At 40.8% G+C, this 18,102-nt stretch overlaps 2 protein-coding genes across 9 annotated transcripts in view; one reads left to right on the top strand and one right to left on the bottom strand.

The window, feature by feature from the left end:
- The window catches only part of ERC1 (ELKS/RAB6-interacting/CAST family member 1), a 144,770-nt gene extending 143,334 nt beyond the window's left edge, over positions 1–1,436 (bottom strand). For all 8 annotated transcript variants that reach the window (XM_083366800.1, XM_083366803.1, XM_083366801.1 and 5 more), the window contains exon 1: positions 648–1,436. In XM_083366800.1, the coding sequence (XP_083222926.1) occupies positions 648–1,316 (669 nt within the window). In that variant the 5' untranslated portion in view covers positions 1,317–1,436. The remainder of the gene's footprint in view (positions 1–647) is intronic.
- A 15,744-nt stretch (positions 1,437–17,180) lies between these two features.
- The window catches only part of RAD52 (RAD52 homolog, DNA repair protein), a 13,911-nt gene continuing 12,989 nt past the window's right edge, over positions 17,181–18,102 (top strand). The window contains exon 1 of the mRNA XM_083366821.1: positions 17,181–17,681. Coding sequence (XP_083222947.1) covers positions 17,493–17,681 — 189 coding nt within the window. The 5' untranslated portion in view covers positions 17,181–17,492. The remainder of the gene's footprint in view (positions 17,682–18,102) is intronic.

Below are 18,102 nucleotides of genomic sequence, written 5' to 3'. Positions count from 1 at the left end.
ATTTGGAGATTTAAAATCTCCTATAGCAGACATGTCAAACACAAGGCCCGGGGGCCAGATCCAGCCCGTGAAGTGGTTTCATGCGGCCCGCAAAGCCATCCTGGAAACAGTGAGGGAACGGCCCCCACTGCCTTGGCCCTGGCCCAGAGATCCTCCTCCTGCCAGAGATCTGTCCCACTCCTGCCCAGGCCCCCACAGGCACCCTTGATGCGAACGATGTAGAGCTGGCCATGCCCACCCAATAGGCCATACGCACTCTAACCATGCCCACCCAGTAGGCCATGCCTACCCAGGCCATACCCACCCGGCCCCCTGAGGGCAACCGCAATGCTGATGCGGCCCTCAATGAAATTGAGTTTGACACCCCTGTCCTATAGGATACACATAGACCCTGAGTTCTGACCATAATGGAACCCGTCCGTCAAAGAAGTTGCCCCTACTTTATTTACCCAGGTAATATAGAAAGAGCCAAGACAGAATCTTTTCACGTGATAAGAGTGCTTTTTAAAACCACTCAAATTGGGGTAAGATGATGGGAGTTCACGATGGAATTTCACAGCAATGACTTATTCAAAACCTATCTACTATCACCACTGCATTTTCCCCACACAGCCTTTTTTTTCTGCCTAAGTCTTTAGTTTACTAACCTGATTTTCTTCCTGAACCACCCGATACTGTTCTTTCCAAATCGTGATTTTGGATGCTTCGTCTTTCCTCAGGGCCCTTTCTTTCTTCAGCTCAGGACTCCAGAATGTCTTGATACTGTTCATGGAGGAGCTAAGTTTGCTTTCTTTCACTTCTACATCCTTTCGCAATATATCATTTTCCCGGAGCACTTCCTTTAGTTGTGTCTGCAGGTCCATGATGGTGTTGTCCCTAGCTTGGCGTAGTGAATGAGGCACCGTAGAAGCCATACTCACAGGAGGAAGATGATGTTCTCCAAATGCAATAGTATCGCTGGCAACCCCGCTACTGGCAATGTTGGGGCTGCTGCCCATTGCAGTCATCCTAACACCATAAGGCAAACGACCCCCAGATCGGCCAAGGGTCATGGTGCTTTTAGGTGTGTCTGCGCCCACGTTTTCATGCTCACTTAGGTACATAGGGCCTGACGTGGCATAGGCAGCATTTAAGGATTGGATATTTTCCATTGAAAGTGTCTTGCCACTTCCACCTCCGGTGCTACCTCCAGAGCTGCCCCCTGTGCTGTTGGTTCGACGATGGCCCAATCGTGGTGAACGTGGCAGCCTTGGTGAACGCCCGGGGCTCTGGCTACTTGGCTCAACTTTCCCAACTGACCGAGCACTTCCATACATGATTGAATTTCTGATGTAATTTGATTATGACTTCTCTGAAATTTTCTTACTCTTAAGGCCAGTTACTTTTACATTAGGTCCAAGCATTCATTCCTGAAATCACAGTTTTTTGATGCCAATCATCTGAAACAGAAACAAAAGTATCAACATCTAATTTCCCACAATCTATTACATTGCTAAATATTGTTCAATATGCTTTAAATTTCCATATATTACTAAGAGTTCAAATACATCGTGTATTATTTACTCTAGGAAAGCAAATTTAATATTTTTAAATTATTTTGAATCTCTCTCAGGAATATTTGCAAAATCTGTATCATATAATACTTGCAAGCTTATCTACTTTTCTTCTCTTTGTCTTTACTTCTGTGCACTGTGACATCTATCAATTCCTTATGCATACATAAAAAAAAATACCCCAGATATAATAAAATAAATAAATAAATAATTTTATTTGTATACCGCCCTTCTCCCGAAGGACTCAGGGCGGTGAACAGGGCAAACATATAAAAATACAAAATACAAAAATTAAAAAGGAATTAAACAAGATGCCCAAGTTAACAATAGAAAATCATGATAAAGACAGCAACATAAATGCAATTATTATGCCTTTAAAAATTGTGGTACAAAGATTTGCGCTATTTTTTTAAGAGTCAGTCACTAGATTTTAATGCTGAAATTTAGAATTTTGTTATTAAATTGAAGTCAAAAACTCCATCTATCAGAGACACTGCTAGTAAATATTTCAGACATCATAGTATAACACAGATTAAGAAGTGACATATGGCATTGATAATAATAAAAGACAATAAATAAAAGATTTGTTCCTTTTTATAGGATTTCAAAACATTTAACAGATTAATAACATGGTCTAAACCACAACTACTGCATGGTTAATAGCATTGTGTCACTTATGATATACACCACCCAGAGTCGCTGGTTGAGAGGGGCAGCTACAGAAATCAAATAAAAAATTAATGAAATCATTGTGAAGGCAAAAAAGCAATGGCCTTAGTTTAACAAAAAGCTACCAATCAACTGTTTTCGATTATTCAATATATAAAAAACATGTAATTGAAGTGAAACAGTGTAGAAAGTGTAGAATTTCTAATTGGTGAGAAGTTAAAGAAAGAACATAGAATGGAATACAGATAGAAGCAGATCTTGAAATCATATATTTAGACTGTCAGAAGAGAAAGAAATGATGTGTACAACATTTTGATTCAAACTGCTTTGAATAACTCTATTTGAATCAAAATGTTTGCATATCCCTAAGGGACATTTGGAGTACAAGAGAATATGGAAAGGAAAAATAATGACACTAGTTACATTAAGGTAAAGGTTCCCCCGCACGTGCGTGCTAGTCGTTTCCGACTCTAGGGGCCGGTGTTCATCTCCGTTTCAAAGCCGAAGAGCCAGTGCTTGTTTGAGGACGTCTCCGTGGTCATGTGGCCGGCATGACTGGACGCCAAAGGCGCACGGAATGCTGTTACCTTCCCACCATAGTGATCCCTATTTTTCTACTCGCATTTTTATATGCTTTCGAACTGCTAGGTTGACAGAAACTGGGACAAGTAACAGGTGCTCACTCTGTTACGCGGCACTCGGGATTCGACCCGCCAAACTGCCGACCTTCTGATCGACAAACTCAGCGTCCTAACCCACTGAGCCACCGCGTCACTCTAGTTACATTACTCGTTACAATTTGGTAAAATGTCTTTGACAGGCAAGATACAGAAATACGTTATACTGAACTTGAAAATAACACTTAGTCTTAACACTTGCTTTCTCAGTTACCAAATTCTGGAAAGAACTACGGTATCTGCTGCTTCTGTGTGTTTGCAGAAAATTAGCATAAGGAAAATGATTTCTATGTACTGATCTGCTTCATATAGATGATCAAGGTGTAGTATCAGTAAATGTCTGCCTCTATATAGGAATAATCTGAGGATTCCTAAGTCATGTAAAACTGAGTAGATTCCATACATGATTATGTGAATGTAAACATTACCCTCAACTGTCATAATTTCTTTATACAGTAACCCAAATAAAAAAAATTCTGAATCTAAACTGGCAGAGCAAGACAGAGTATCAGTAACATAATGGCTATTGAAATTACTCAGTGTTATTAATTTGTCTCATTCTGAAGTTATAATGGGGATTGTTCTTATTATTCAAATAGTCCATGTGTCCTTCTTCTCGATTACAAATAGATCCCTATTTCCTTCAGCTTTGGATAACTTAAACTGTATCATGTCTCTAGATGTGGATACATGCTTGATGTCAGTGCTGGAAAACAGATCCTGACTTTAACTCTCTGGAGCTGGGATTTGTTTGCTCTCAAGATCTGCACAAAAGTACTTAATTATATAGTTTGTCAAGGCACGTTCAAATTAGAGTTGTCACAGAGGCATTTTTGTATCTCACTGACTAGTTATAAAAAATAAATTGCTGTGGGTGGAGAAGAAGCCCAGACTGTTGGATGTAATAAGATGAGCTAAAAGCACATCTGGCAAGAGGCAGATAAAAACACAGTGAGGAGAGCAGGAAAGAGGCAAACTATGTGCAAAGAGTCCACGGAGAAACAGACAAGGTACAGGTACACAGATTATCCTAAATCTTATTACAGAACTATTTAGAATGAGGCAATTCAGTGTCATTTATTCTGACATGAAGCAACAACATAAGCAAGTATGCTCTCATCACTGAACAGACCCTAAAAATTATGTTCTACAAATGAAAACAGCAATTCCATCATGCTCATTTACTTTCCCTATGACTAGTTTTTATTAATAGTATTTTGGAACTGATTTTAGTTAAAGGAAGTGGGGCTGAAATATCCATTAAGAAAATGTAATATTTTTTATCAGACTTCTCATAATTACATCCTGTCATTTAGGTACAAGATAGGTAAACAATAAAAAGTATGAATAGGCTTTATATTTCTTCTGATACATATTCAGGTTCTGATCATCAACACCTTGTAAAACCATTTCCTTTCCTTTAAACTACAGTACCGATATACAATAGTTGTATATACAATGAACAGAAAAAGAAATCTGTAAGGCAAGAAATAAGGAAAAAAATCACATCAAGATTCAGGAATGATCAGGGGTACTTGGATAAAATCTTGACATTCATTGCCAAGTCAAATAATTATTTCTGATCATCTAGTTTCTGAAATGGCAGCATCAGAAATACACCACATTAAACTGACTCCATTTCTATACTGATTTCTTTAGTTTTCTATATGGATTTCTCAAGATCAGATACTTTACTACTGATTAAAAAGAAGTTGCTCATAATGTTATACAAACATACCAGTTGCTACTATATTAAAAAAAACAAATCTGCATGAAAATTTTTCTCTGAATCTGCCTTTGAAAGAAAACTAAGCTGTTACCAGAAGCAGATTTTTAAAAAGAACCATTATGATTACAGAATATTCAACTGGTGTAAAATTCTGATCACGCAGCAAAAGATATACTCCTGACAGAGCCACTGATTCTATCAGTAATGTGGTATAATGAGAACCAAAACCCATCCACATCCCATTAAATAATTTCAGATAAAGTCTTTCACCACAAGCACACTTACAGATAGTCCTTGACCTATGGCCACAACTGTGTCTAAAATTTCCATTACTGAGATGTTGAGTGAGTTTTGCCCCATTTTACAACTTTCTTGATGCAGTTGTTAAATGAATCTGGCTTCCTCACTGATTTTGCTTGTCAAAAGGTCACAAAAGGTGATCACATGACCCCAGGACACTGCAACCATCATAAATATGAGCCAGTTGCCAAACATCTGAATTTTGATCATATGACCATGGAGATGCTGCAACAGTCGTAAGTGTGGAAAACGGCCATAAGTCACTTTTTTCAGTGCCATTGTAACCTTCAAATGCTCAGTAAACGAATAGTTGCAAGTTGGAGACTACCTGTATTAGATTTGAACTCAGAACACTTGATTTAAAGTCCTTGGTTGTGTATGAAAATCAATGAATGATTTAGGGAAAGAAGCGATTATCACTTTAGCGTATTTCAAAACACACACATGCTAACACTACAAACAAAATATGATAGAACTATCGGGACTTCCGGTGGCTCCGCCGGCGCTGGAGACAGCCTTCCCGGGCTGCCCGCGGCTCAGCTGTGTGATTTTCGCCCGAAACAGCGCCGATCAGCTGTTCGGGCGAATTTGAAGCCCCCTCCTCGGGAGAAGAGGAGGGGGTGAGCTCCCAGGTAGGGGTAGAGTTCTCCAGGGCTGCCTGAGCTTTGAGCTTGGGCGGCTGAAGGATTGAACTCCCCCGTAGCCTGGGTTGCTCCCAGCTGGCCAGCGTCTCTGCTCTGGATTTTATGGAGCAGAGCCAGGCGTCTGTGACCATCCCTGCCTGAAGGAAAGACTATGAAAGGAAAAGAGCAGGCAGAGCGGTACAAGAGGGAAAGATGAAGAGGATTATTTTATTCTACTCTCGAGCTTGATGGACTTTTTCTAAAACTTAAAGTGAAAGTGCGTCACAACTGTAAGTAAAAGATGGCGGCTAAACCTCCTCCTAAAACTTTCCGGAGTGCAGGAAATTCTCCGGTGCAACAACATTCATTATTGCAGGCGCTGCATTCTTCTGATGTATTGACATTGAAGGATCTTGAAAAGCATACCCAGTTAATTTTGGAATCAATGGGTGTTAAATTTCTACAGATGGAGGAGAAATTGCAGAAATTGGAGGAGAGAATGGAAGAGAGGATGGAACAGAAATTTAGAGAGATGAAGGTAGACATTTTGACTTCAGTGCATAAAGTAGCTGTATGTGTGGAAGATCTGGAGGAAAAAGTGGAAGATTTGACTCAAAAGAATGCTATATTAGAAGCAAAAGTATTGGAAATTGAAGAGTTAAAAGACAAAATGGATAACGAACTGAGTCTGGCTCAATTTTACCAGATGCAGTTTGCTGTTAGAATTAGAGGTTTAAAAGAGAATATTAAGGAAGACCTAAAGCAGCTGGTCTCAGAGGCTTTTGAGGTGGTATTGAACCAGCCAGCATCTGAAATAAAACAAGGCATGGACAAAGTGTTTCGTGTGAACTCGTGGATTGCTAAACAGAGAAAGCTGCCTAGAGATGTGGTGGTTTATTTTTTAAAAAGGGAAATTAGAGATGAAGTTATACAAGCTGCCTATGATACTAAAGTTGTGATTGCTGATCAAGAAGTTCTGGTTTTAAAAGAAATTCCTCCAAAGATTTTAAAGAGAAGGAAGGACTTTATATTTCTTGTGCAAGAGCTTAAGCAACGAGATATAAGGTTCAGATGGGAGATTCCACTTGGCTTGAGCTTGACGTATGAAGGCAAAAGGTATTGTTTGGTTACTGTGAAGCAAGCGCGTGATTTTTACAACAATGTTTTAAAAGTAATCCCATCAATACTTTCGGAAGATGCAGAGGGATCTGGAGAAGGAGAATATCAAGAGGATGAAGATGGACAAACAGATGAGAAGGGTGTAGGAGGAGATCAAGCCATAAATCTTTTGGATGACCCTAGAGAACAGAGAGTGACGCGTGCTGCTTTAAAACGTTCAAAGAAGATTAAAAAATAAGACTTGCAGAAATCTATGGAACTTCTATAATGTACTTACAGCTAAGCAGTGGACAATGGACTAAATTTACTAAATACTTACAGTTAAGCAGTGGAACTAATGGATTAAATTTACTACAGAGGAAATGGAAGAAAGCTTTATGGGCTAATGTGGGTTAATTTGTGTAAGAATTATCTATTATAGACTATTTTGGTTAGAGAGTGATTAGGATAATAGGGATAGGTGTTTGTGGTGTGTAAATGAGAATTTGTTTAGTAAATAGACAATTGTGGAAGAATGTAGACAGTGGAGGAAGGTTTTCTGTTTTTTTTTCTTTTTTAACATGAATGACGCTAGTTTTTTTTATCTTAGTTTTCTATATATATTTAATATTATTAAGGATTGGTTTATTTTATATAAGCTAGAGAGTGATGGATTTTAGAGTTTATAGTTGTTAGTATATGATTGTTTATGATTGTTTTTTTTAGATATATACCTTGTATTTAGCTCTGGGAAGTCAGGGGGGGGTAGGGGGGAGGGGGGGAAGTAGGGGGGAAGGAGGGTGGGAAAGGGGGGAGTTAGGGGGGGAGGGGGAGGGGGGAGGTAGGGGGGGAGGAGGGCAGGGGAAGGGGGGTTTTTTAAAGGAAAACTGTATTTTAAAACTTTTCAATAAAAAAAAAATATGATAGAACTATCCATCCTAGTAAATTATTGAATATTCGCTTTCTGATGCTTAACAGAATTCTAAATGGTTCCCTTAATTTGATTTAATCCTACTATTTCTGTTATACAGACTCAGAGCTTGGTTAAAATTTCAAGCTGCTCCTTCCCCCCACTTTTAATGTTAATTTTGAAATACTGTACCATTATTTCATATTTTCTTTATACTTACAAAAAATAACTTTTAAGCTACTTCTGACAAAAATACCCTAGCAGAACATGTTTTTATTTTGTACCAATTAAAATTTCATTTTAAAAGAAGTGGTTAAAATAACAAAATTTCCTTCAATTAAGCATTTTTTATTAATTTTATTTATTTTTATTTTTATTCCATTTATATCCCGCCCTTCTCCGAAGACTCAGGGTGGCTTACAAGCTTAGCAGTAGCCTTCATTCTATGTATATGCCTGCTTATTAGGGCTTTCACACCTCCCCCAAGCGGCATTATTACAAAGTCAGCTTAATTGCCCCCAACAATCTGGGTCCTCATTTAAAGCATAAGCCTACAAAATAACAGAAGCATCACAGGTACTAGATAAGACCAAGGCTCAACAACATATTTTAAATGAATGTCAGTAGGGTGTAGAGACTCATTTTTCCCATTGACATAACGTAAGTTGGAATGGAATGGAAAATGCAGCCTATTGTCAAATATTTTCCTGGTCAGCAAGGAGCAGACCAAACAAAAAAATGGTTAACTCCCAAAAAAGATGATCTAAATTTGCAAAGTGGAAGGCCTGGAGTCTTGGCCACAGGACTTGACTTTTAACAGATCACTTTGCTGCTTGAAATAAAAACAGATAAAAGGATGAGCCTTCTGAGATTATTGGAACATGTATCATATGTTGTTCTCCTTTTTCAAGCCACAACTGATCAGATGCAAAGAAACATTTTAATGATGGCTGTTTGCTATCCTCGGAGCCCTAGACAACAGTGGAACTCTGAATAGAACTACAATTCCTCATGAACAGAACAAAGAGCAGAAAGCTGCCGATTTCATAATGTACGCAATACCATTTACTGTTGCTTGTGTAGCTAAAGTACATTGGATTTCATAAAGTGCAGAGAGTCATTTAATAGAAAGCAGCCACCCCTTGTTCTAAACAGTGGGTTAAGCAGGATATATCACATATTAAAGTCTGCTGCTAGAGTAGGAACAAAAGATATTAAATTTAAGGTGGCCCTCATCATATTTTCTCTCTGGCCTGAAATATAATGAATAGTATCTAAATCAATGTTAAATGTAGCAAACCACTCCTACTGTTTTCTAGAAGGTAAAGTAAAAACGGACCTCTCCCTTTCATTAGAGGACCAATTTCATTTAGTCATGTGTTTTTTTAAATAAGAAAACTGTTTGCTCTGCTTTCTGGCTAACCAAAAATAGCAAAATCTTATTTGAACAGAGACAAAGGTCTACAATATGTAAGTTATTACAAACCAAGCCAAACATGTGAAGCAACAGACATATACAAAGTGCTTCTAACATCTCTTCTGAACCAATCAAGTCAAAACAAATTCATTATTTTGAATTATTTAATTCAACCTCAATTGTTCTATATTTGAAGTGATTTCAAATGAGTTTTAAAATGATGTCTACATATGTCAAAGTTTATATTATATTATGCAGTAGGATATATAAGAATAATTCTCTGTATCTATAAGGGGGCTATCTATTTAAACTGACAAAGGCATCAAAGCATATTTTCATAGAATTTTTTTAAAATAGGAAATGACTAGAGTTGTCAGGCTGCCCTACCAAGTAATCCTATCTCTTTCAGTACCCTTTGTCTGTACTTTAAAAAAAATCACCACTTTAATGTCTTATCTACTATTGACCACATATTTTCAAAGAGCCTATTAGTGGAGGAAAGAATAAGTCAAGTACTGTAAATGAGAATGAATCTATAAATCCATCAGTCAATGAGAATACAGCTGGAAGGGACCTTGGAGGTCATCTACTCCAGACCCCTGTTCAAGCAGGAGACCCTATACCAGGGGTAGGCAACCTTGGCTCTTTTATGACTCATGGACTTCAACTCCCAGAATTCCTGAGCCAGCATGGCTGGCTCAGGAATTCTGGGAGTTGAAGTCCACGAGTCATAAAAGAGCCAAGGTTGCCTACCCCTGCCCTATACCATTTCAGATGACTGTCCAATCTCTTCTTAACCCTCTCGCCCCAGTGATGGAGCACCCACAACTTCTTTTCTTTAGACTAGCCGTGCCCAGTTCCCGTTCTTTGTATGTTTTAGTCTCCTGGCCTTAAATCATCTCAGCTGCTCTTCTTTGCGCTTCTGCTAAAGTCTCACTATCAAACAGCTTTAACTGCTTAGGATCCCTGCAAAGGTCCAAACGATCCAACTGCGCAAGCGATGCACAGCAAACGACTTGTCACCTCAATTGATCCAACAAGACCATCGCATCTCCCTCGCATCTCCCTCGGAGATCACCGTGGGCAACATTAAGTAAAAAAAAAAAAAGAGAGAGAGAAGAAACAGAAGGACTGGCTTGACATTAAGACGTGTCAAACGTGTCAAGGTTTTGTTTTTTTTCCTCTCAAGGCTGCACCACCTATGTCAGGGGTCGGCAACCTCGGCTCTTTTATGACTTGTGGACTTCAACTCCCAGAATTCCTGAGCCAGCTATGCTGGCTCAGGAATTCTGGGAGTTGAAGTCCACGAGTCATAAAAGAGCCGAGGTTGCCGACCCCTGACCTATGTCAATCACCGCCAGGATGTGAGAATGGGCTGTGGCTCACAGCTTGGTCCTAAGAATCCCAGTCCTTTTATTTTATTTTTTAAAGAGGCGGAACCTCTTTAAAAGAGTAATTCCACGGATTGTGAAAGAAGGCTTAGCGCAGGGGTCTTCAAACTTGGCCCTTTTAGGACTTGTGGACTTCAACTCCCAGAATTCCTCAGCCAGCTTTGCTGGCTGAGGAATTCTGGGAGTTGAAGTCCACAAGTCCTAAAAGGGCCAAGTTTGAAGACCCCTGGCTTAGCGGGACCCGGGGTGGGGTGGGAGGCTCATGCAAAAGCTCCTTCCCGCGCGGGGAGGACCGGTGGGCTCGGCCCCTCGATTCCAAGGCACGGAGGTTAGGACGTAGAGAGCCTCCTCCGAGCTAGCCGAAGCGCTGCTCGATGGAAGATTTTTCCCGGTCGAGGGAAGACCCCGGATGCCCGGGCAGGCCTCGAGGGCGCCACCTTCCTCTTCCGTAGGGCAGCTGACGGGTCTTAAGCCAGGGGGGCGGCCGGGCGGTAGCCTGACGAGCAAGGCGGGCGGGCCCCGCCCAAAGGGCTCCCCTCCCCAACCCATCGCCAGGAACCCTCGCCCCGCCGCCCAGCTCCATCCCGCTCGGCCGTAGCCCGCTAAGATGCCAGGCCGGGTCCCCGGCTGCTTCCAAATGGCCGCCGATACCTGTCAGCCGGATAGGCAGCCAGCCAGCCGGTGTCCCGGGGCGAGCCCGCTTCCTCGCCCGCCGCGCCTTGCCTTGCCTTGCCTGGGCAGCGCCTCTCCGCCTCGGCCAGCGGCTCCCGCCCGCGCCTCCAGACGCGGCGCAAGGCGAGGATCAGGCTCCGCCCCCCCTGCCCGCTGGCGTGTGACGGGCCGGCCAGTCTCGCCCGCCCGCCGAGGGAATCGATCGGCCGGTCGGTCAGCTCCCCGGCACGCGCGACCAGCTCGGCCCACTCCCTGTCCTCCCCTTCCTTCCCTCCCTCCCTCTTCCTTTCCCGAATGTCGATTCACCTCGGCCCGCCACTCACCGTGGCGCTTTACGCCCCACCCACCTACGCCTGCCAATCATGAGAGGCGCGTGGCGATCCTTTTCCTTTCCCCCCTCCTCCCTCTCCCTGTTAGACCAATAGAAGCTTGCTGCCGAAACCTTCTCCCGCCTTCTCCGAGAAAGCCTGGGCGGCTCCCAGTCACGTCCCGGATGCCCGCTTCCTATGCCAGTCCTCAGTGCTCCTCCCACCGAAGTCGAGAGGCGGTCCGGCGCAAGCGCAGTCCGACCGAGCGGGAAGTTTGCCTTCTCTTGGTTGCTTGAAGCTTTTAGCGTAGTAGGGAGTCAGGAGCGGCTCTTGGTGGCTTCGGGCTTATTTCTCTTTTGTCCGGGAAGGAGGTGCCGCTACAGCTGCTTTGTACGGAGGGCTAAAAGGGGCTCAGCGATCGCCACCCCCACCTTCAGAGCTGCCCTTTTCAGTCCCTATTCAGTCCCTTTGCGGTCAAGGAGTCCTACTTTCAAGTAAGTCGATAAAATATTTTATTCAATTTCCTCCGCTAGATAGCAAGCTTAGGCTGATCATGAACTGCTAATCAGGATCAGATCTGGCTAGAACTGGGAGCTTTAGATCTAGAGCTGGTTAGAATGGGAGACCACTAGGAAATCCCCGTGGGGGGGGGGTGGAGGGATTAACGTAGATTGGAAAATCAAAAATAATTATGGAAAAAGACAACTATAGGCAGTCCCTTGACCCACGACCGCAGTTGAGCCCAAAATTACTGTGGTTAAGTGAGACATTTGTAAAGTGAATTTTACCCCGTTTCACGACCTTTCTTGCCACATTTGTTAAGTGAATTACTGCAGTTGATAAGTTAGTAACCTGTTTGTTAAGCGAATCTAGCCTTTGCTTGACAGAAGTTTGCAATGGGTGATCAGATGATCTTGGGAAACAGCAACGGTCATAAGTATGTTAGAGTGATGATTTCTGAAATTTTAAGTTAAAGAAAGGGCAAGTAAGAATATCCCTCCTGCTTTTATAGACGTTTTTACAACAGTCTTGTATTTCTGGTAAATGACCCAAGCAATTAACTCAGGAATCTATGGAATGGCATGGAATAGGATAATAACTTCGTTGTCACTTTGAATGTACACTAATCGGCATACATTAACATGAAATTTTGTTGCATACAGCTCCCAAAGGGTCACCACTTCCAATATACACTACATAAATATGACAAAAATAAATACAGAATTATGCATATACCCACATATATTATATGACACAGAGAAACAACACAGTCTAATTCGGATTATGTATACAAGTACATGGCGGAAAAAATGAATCTTGCGAGTTTACCAGACGGGTGGCACAGGGAACAAAGCTATTACGGAATTGGGTAGTCCTGCTAGAAATACTTTGAAACCTCCTCCCAGAGTGGGGCAACAGAAACAGACCGTAAAGTGGGTGTGTGGGGTCTCTAACAATGCTTTGAGCTCTAAGCACATACCCCTTATAAGCAGCATCCTGAATACCAGGAAGTGAATAGAATTGTATTCTAATTCTAATACTAATAGAATTGAAAGTTCTACTTTTATTTAAATATATCAGTTAAAGTTCTTAGGTAAAGGTAAAGGTTCTCCCGCACATGCGTGCTAGTCGTTTCCAACTCTAGGGGCTCTAGGTGCTCATCTCCGTTTCAAAGCCGAAGAGCCAGCGCTTGTCCCAGGACGTCTCTGTGGTCATGTGGCCGGCATGACTGGACGCCAAAGGTGCACGGAACGCTGTTACCTTCCCACCATAGTGATCCCTATTTTTCTACTTGCATTTTTATGTGCTTTCGAACTGCTACGTTGGCAGTTGGTGGAGCAGTGGGCTAATGCCTCCTTAAGTAACACCAGCTGCCTGCAATTAGTGCAGGTTCGAGTCCCACCAGGCTCAAGGTTGACTCAGCCTTCCATCCTTCCGAGGTAGGTAAAATGAGGACCCAGATTGTTGGGGGCAATTAAGCTGACTTTGTAATAATGCCGCTGGGGGGGGGGCTAAAGCCCTAATAAGCAGGCATATACATAGAATGAAGGCTATTGCTAAGCACATTGATTTGTGCTTAGATTGTAAGCCGCCCTGAGTCTTCGGAGAAGGGCGGGATATAAATGGGATTAAAATAAAAAATAAATAAAAAATAAAAAAATCAATGATTATCTACACTATAATTTCTATATATGTATTGTGTAATCCACATTGGAATATTGTTCAATTATATATTTTGAAAAATTAGAAAAGTTCTAGACCAGGGGTGTCAAACTCAATTTCATTGAGGGCCGCATCAGCATTGCGGTTGCCCACAGGAGGCTGGGTGGGTATGACCAGGGTGGGCGTGGCCCACTGGGTGGGCATGGCTAGAGTCCGTATGGCCTACTGGGTGGGCGTGCCCAGCTCTACATCGTTCGCATGAAGGGTGCCTATGGGGGCCTGGGCAGGAGTGGGACAGATCTGGGGGTCTCTGGCAGGAGGAGGGTCTCTCGGCCAGGGCCAAGGCAATGGGGGCCGTTCCCTCACTGTTTCCAGGATGGCTTCGCGGGCCGCATGAAACCACTTCACGGGCCGGATCCGGCCCCCGGGCCTTGTGTTTGACATGTCTGTTCTAGACCGTGGCAAAAATTGATATTGCTATAAAATTATACAAAGTTCTTATTTTATGCTCAAAGTTCTATTTAAAGTAACAAAATAAACATTAACAATATAGATGCAAGAAGCAGATAATAAATAGTGAAAATAAATTAGCTACTAGAGTTACATCTTGCTGTTCTTTAGTGATGGAATATATGGGTTTTCTTCACATCGTTGTAACTGAGTCTGCAACATGTACATTTTTATTTTTTTATTTTTATTTTAATTCCATTTATATCCCGCCCTTCTCCGAAGACTCAGGGCGGCTTACAAGCTTAGCAGTAGCCTTCATTCTATGTATATGCCTGCTTATTAGGGTTTTCACACCCCCCCCAAGCGGCATTATTACAAAGTCAGCTTAATTGCGCCCAACAATCTGGGTCCTCATTTTACCTACCTCGGAAGGATGGAAGGCTGAGTCAACCTTGAGACTGGTGGGACTCGAACCTGCACTAATTGCAGGCAGCTGGTGTTACTTAAGGAGGCATTAGCCCACTGCTCCACCAATCTACATACCAATCCTTGTATATTTTCTATAGGAAGATAGAGAAAAAAATATATAATGGTAAATACTTTGATTAATTTTATGAGTAACTGAAAAACACGATCTTTTAGAACTTCCACAGGCAAAAATTGTTAATACTAATGTTTTAAATATACACTTGTGTCTTTTGTCCCAAGTAAGAAGTCCGCTTTCTGATTTATGTGTTTGTAATTTTCAAATTTTTAAAATGCTTACTATAAAAAGATACAAGTATATCACACTGGCTGAAGAAAATTTTAATTTATAGGGCGAGGGAGTTTGCTCAGTTCTTTCAAGACGACTGTAAGGATACACTGTCAGTGAACACTGTAAGAAACTCTTAATCATTTGCTTTTTCTTTTGTGGAAAGAAACAGAAGCTTTGATCAGCTACAAGAAAATTGGTAGCTGTTTCAAAACAATGTTCTAAAAATACATTTTAAAAGTTTCTTTATTTTTTCTCAGATGCTACTGGTATAAGAATCTGGATACTTTGGGGAATTTTAAAATAAGGATTGGATATTGCTGTGTGGTATAATATTTTCTCTGTGTAACAAAGTATGTGTCTATAATACTGAGCTTTAGCTGTACTGTGCCATGTTGGACAAAATGGGTCCAGCTAGACTACCATCGTTACTATTAGCAGGATATACACAGTGCATTGATATAACCCAGATTGTTGGGGGCAATAAGCTGACTTTGTAATAATGCCGCGGGGGGGGGGGGGGGCGAAAGCCCTAATAAGCAGGCATATACATAGGATGAAGGCTATTGCTAAGCACATTGATTTGTGCTTCTTAGATTGTAAGCCGCCCTGAGTCTTCGGAGAAGGGCGGAATATAAATGGGATTAAAATAAAAAATAAAAAAAAATCTTCTCTACCTGACCAAAAAATATCGAAAGATTTGATTGATAGAGATCATTATTGACATTGGAGATCCATTTGTGGGCCTATTTGATGAAAATAGCATTTGGAACGTTGGGATTTGAAATATAGGCTGCCTAAATGGCAAAGAGTGTGAATTAACAAATAAAAGCACATCATTGTATCTCTTTGAAACTAAGAGAAAGGGAAAGCGTGTAATAGATTTGACTTAAGGTAGCCTGGTCTTGTTAGTGGACTTCATGGATTCATGCAGAAAAGAGATAATGTAGTTTTATTATGAACAAAAAGGTTAAAATGTACTGTATAATTATACAAGGGGTGCTTGTGGTGAGAATGAAAATATGTTGATTAGGGACAACAATGTGCATTTGTTCTTGTATGGAGTATTGTGCTGATGGTTAAAAATCTGAAGGATTTGCAACAAATGCTTATTTTATGATGCAACAAGAAATATGGAATTTAAACTTGTAGTTATGTTTGACTGAGAAAATGGGGTGACCAATTGTAAATAATACTCATGGCGAATAAACCAGATCTGGTAGTTTGAATACCTTGATAGATTATTTACTAAAGATAGGGAAATGATTCTGGTATTTCAAGCTGTGTAAATACTGGAGAGTATGAGCTCTATTGTGAAAAAAATGAAGTAGCTAAAAGTAGCTAAAGTAACTATGCATAGGGGCATGCTTCTGCCAGTTTTATTATTTGGAAGTGAGACTTGGATATGCCTGGAAAAACATAAATCTAAATTTAATGCCGATGAGAGAGGAATGATTAAAAAGCATGACTTGTAAAACAAGACATAGGTCAAGAATGAATGGGTGTTAAGTAAACATGGACTGAATACAAATGTGAGTGACCAGTATGAAAGAAACAGGTCGAGGAGATTTGGGTTTGAGTGAGGATTGTATTGTAAAAGAAATATATGAAGGGTGAAAAGATAAAGAGGAGATAATACTCTCCTTCTTAAAGGACCAAAGCAGTATATAAAACAGTATATAGATGTTGTGTACGGTTCGGCGACAGATGACTCGGAGAAAAGTGTTGGGTTATACTGTTTATTCTAATACACGTGGTTGAACTGCCCTCGCATGGCCCCGGTATCCCTTATATGTCCGGCAAGTGCCGGGTGCTAGCCAACCCCCTGGCTGCAATCTCCCGCCTTGCCTCAGACACCCAACCCGGTGTCCAGGAATTCCCGCCGGCCGGATTAGCCAATCCCGATGCTGGATAGGTGCATACAGAACACCAGATACTGTGTGGCGGAAGCAAAAGTGGTCTGCAAAGTTAAAAAGGAATGGAGCGTTACAGTGGATACGATTGGTATAAACTACTTTTAGCTGTGTTCCTTTCCTTTTCCTTATCTCATGACTTTCATTGACTGTTTCTTATTGCTTTTTTACATTTTGCATAATGCTGTCTAATCTGAAGGGGAACGCCATGATGTATGTATGTATGTATGTATGCATGTAGAACCAAAAAGGCATTTTCATCCATTTGAGAGTAAGCAACTTGATGCCTTTCAAAGGTTTTGAATTTCATTTCTGACAGGCTGTGCCTCTCAGGATTTATGGCAGGTGTAGTGCAAATACTTAATAATATCAAATTGTTATGCTTAGGCAGCCTTCCTGTCAGCATTTGTGCAGAGTAATTCTGTTCAGATTTAGGTTGAAAGAGACACGCCTGCTCCTTTCTGAAATAAGTGTTGCTTTGTTTTATGGAAATTGATGCATATATATATATATATGCATCAAATTTTTATAATCAGGAAAACACCCTGCCTTTCATCTCAGCCATTACAATGATCAAGGAGTCATATCAATATAAGGGGAAAGCTAAAGTCAAATTCTGGAAAAAGAACAACATCTGTGCAGAGCTTCTGTGTGGGATATCCTGCTCTGCTAATTCTGAGGAAATATCTTCACGCTAATTCTTTGCAATATTTGGGATTACTTCAAAGTGTAATAATGGAACTTACCTTCTCCTATTGGTATCTTATGATTTATCACTTCTTTGTATCTTGCCATTTATGATTGTATCTTATGATTTATAACCTATGACATATCACTTTGCTGTTTGTATGTACAGTGAGAGCTTATGCACCAGAGACAAATTCCTTGTGTGTCCAGTCACACTTGGCCAATAAAGAATATTCCAATTCTAATATATTTCTTTCTTTCTTTCTTTCTTTCTTTCTTTCTTTCTTTTGGAGGGATGTCCAGGGTAGAAATGGCAGGAGACGGGAATATCAACACCAATGACACACCCAATACGTGGTTTGGACAGGTCAGTATATCACTGCCTTTAGTTAGTTAGTTTGCTGCACTTCTTGCTGCAGCTATCTAAGATTCTCAGTGATGAGGCATTGTGCAACATTTAAGGATAAGAATATGGTTTCTACACCATCGTAACAAATCTGTAGCAAACTTATTTAAAAATTTCAGTGGGAAACAGGCCTGGATGAAAATCAGGTTAATAATAAGATGACTTTTACAAATACAATTGAAACATAAACTGATCAGAAAAGATATTATATGCTGATGTTACTGTTATTTGTACAAACACAAGAAAAATGTTTATATCCAACCTTGTATGTATCGAAAGTATTAAGAGCTATATTTGTTTAATGTTGACAAAAGGAGAATACTACTGGAAGAAGATAAGATCAAGGAAATATTTCATTAATATATTGATTATGGAATTATAG

Source organism: Vipera ursinii, assembly GCF_947247035.1.
Source record: "Vipera ursinii genome assembly, chromosome: 6".
Classification (NCBI taxonomy): domain Eukaryota; kingdom Metazoa; phylum Chordata; class Lepidosauria; order Squamata; family Viperidae; genus Vipera; species Vipera ursinii.
This window is presented reverse-complemented; position numbering and strand designations above follow the sequence as displayed.